We start from the raw sequence: 2,289 nt of genomic DNA on the forward strand, positions 1-2,289 counted from the left end.
TGAAGAGTATGAGTACTTAGGTTATAAAGCTGGTCTCTACGAAGCCATTGCAGGTAAAGCTTTTTTTCCCCTTTATTTATTTTATGATTAGAGAAATGCTATGTGTAATCTGTAAGAATATTCCAACAATATAGAGGTATGTATTGTAAAAATGAAAGATTCTCATATATCTGAACCATTCTATCTCCCATAGATAAACTTACCTAGTTTAAATTTTGATGACTATGCTCTGAAACTTTTTCAGATGCATATGTGTAAATATTTACGTATTTTTATAAAAATAAGACAATACTATAAATACTGATTTTCAGCATATTTTTTCTTTTTATTTTATGCTTGACAATATATTGTGGACTTCTTCTCAAGTAAGTACATGTAGATCTACTTATTGTATTTAATGGCTGCGTAATGTTCCATTATATGAGGACAACGTGATTTATTTGATTAGTCCTTTATTGATGACTTTCAAGGAAAATGTAAGTTTTCATTATTATAATCAATATAGTAGTGAATACTTCCATGTAGTCATCTTCAATCACTTAAAAGAGTATTTTGCTATATTTAGGAATTTAATATATTATAAAGTAGAATTTAAAATTGTAAGTAATATGCATTATACACTAATTGGGGAGACTGGCTAGTTAATCATTTATGGTAGGAAATGAGTTCTCTGCTGCATATGAAAAAATACACAAAAATGCATTCTATTTATATTAACAATATAAGTATAAAAATAAAACTGTTAGAAGAAAATGCAGGAAAATATTTGTATAATAGTAGAGAAGAAATGCTTTTAGCGAGACAACAGATGGGAAATACGAAGAGACGAAGAGACGGATAGAGTTCACATAAAATTTATAAACACAAAATGTACAATAAATCGAGCGAATTTACAAATGACAAGTGGGAAAAAATTGCAAAAATAATTACAGGCAAAGAGTTAATATCCTTAATAGTTAAATAGAGCATGTAAATTATTAGTAGTAATGTATTTACTAGTAGTAATAATAATAAGCAATATTTATTTAGCAGTTACCACATACAAAGCACTTTACTTCTTTATATCTCTTTTAATCCTCTAAACAATTCCTTGTAGATACTATTGTTATTAACTCTCTTCTCCCTTTTTAAAACGAGGGATTTGCAACTCAGAAGGCTTAAGTAATGTGATTCGGGTAAGGCTGGAAATGAAACCTAGGCTTTCTTCACTCTAGAGCCCATACTTTAAAGGTCTACACAATTGAAAAATGGGCAAAGGGTAATTTATTCAATAATAAATGTTTAACAAATAATTATTTGAAAAGCGATGTTTAACTTCATAGAAATACAAATTAATGAACTCATTATGCCTTCCCCAACTTCCAATGTTTTCTGTCTCCATAAAAAGCACCATTCACCTAACAGCTCCATCCACATCTCCAGACGTTATCTTTCAATCCAAAATCTCCCTCAGTTTCTATTCCCTTCTTATTCATTCCCAGACCGATAGATGCTACCTTCTATTAGCACTTCAGATTTCCTGGTTCTCTTGACCCCTTTTTGCTACCATGCTGGTTCAAATTAACAGTATATTTTAACTAAGCCAATGTGATGGCCTCCTTGCTGGCCCTTATGTCTTTTTCAGATTTTATCTTGTAGGCACACAAAGCAGTCTTCTAAAAAAAAAAAAAAAAAAAAAAATGAAAGTCTGCTCACAACATGCTGAAAATATCCCACTGAATTCTATTGCACTTAAATAAAACCCAAAACCTTTTAACAAAGACTTACATTACTGTACACTTGTGTATGTTTTCATCATCTCTTTTTTTCCCCCCTCTCTCTATGACTCATTCTTACTGCACTCTTTTAATTCCTTGGATATGCCATGCTCATTTCCACTTGCAGACTTTCAAAATGTTGTTTTCCTCTATTGCTTGGCTAATGCCCTGTCTTGCTCAGTGTTCTGTCCTCAGTGCCTGAGTACAGTGACTGTCAAGTAGTGGCTGCTTAGTAAATACTTGTTAAATGAATGGGTTGAATGAGTGAAGGAGAGGACATATCCATCAATCACACTGCAGAGATTAAAATGGTTAATAATACTGTGAATTTCTGAAAATATAAGTCATAAATTGTTAAGGTCCTTTAGAAGGGCGATAGGGGAATATCTATTTAATTAGACTAAGAAGTTAGATTTCGAATCAATTTGTCAAGTGATCAATTTGCCTGCCACACACTGTTACCCTAAATCAATTCAATTCACGTACAATCAATACCAGTATCTGAATTATTAAAGACTTTTTCCCCAAAAGT

The 2,289-nt window shown here is 31.5% G+C and overlaps 1 protein-coding gene across 1 annotated transcript in view; it reads left to right on the plus strand.

The window, feature by feature from the left end:
- Positions 1-2,289, plus strand: part of LOC105307800 (prolyl 3-hydroxylase 2) — a 36,114-nt gene that overhangs the window by 2,969 nt on the left and 30,856 nt on the right. Inside the window, exon 2 of the mRNA XM_011383417.1 lies at positions 6-53. Coding sequence (XP_011381719.1) covers positions 6-53 — 48 coding nt within the window. The remainder of the gene's footprint in view (positions 1-5; positions 54-2,289) is intronic.

This window comes from Pteropus vampyrus, unplaced genomic scaffold, assembly GCF_000151845.1.
Source record: "Pteropus vampyrus isolate Shadow unplaced genomic scaffold, Pvam_2.0 Scaffold14, whole genome shotgun sequence".
Classification (NCBI taxonomy): domain Eukaryota; kingdom Metazoa; phylum Chordata; class Mammalia; order Chiroptera; family Pteropodidae; genus Pteropus; species Pteropus vampyrus.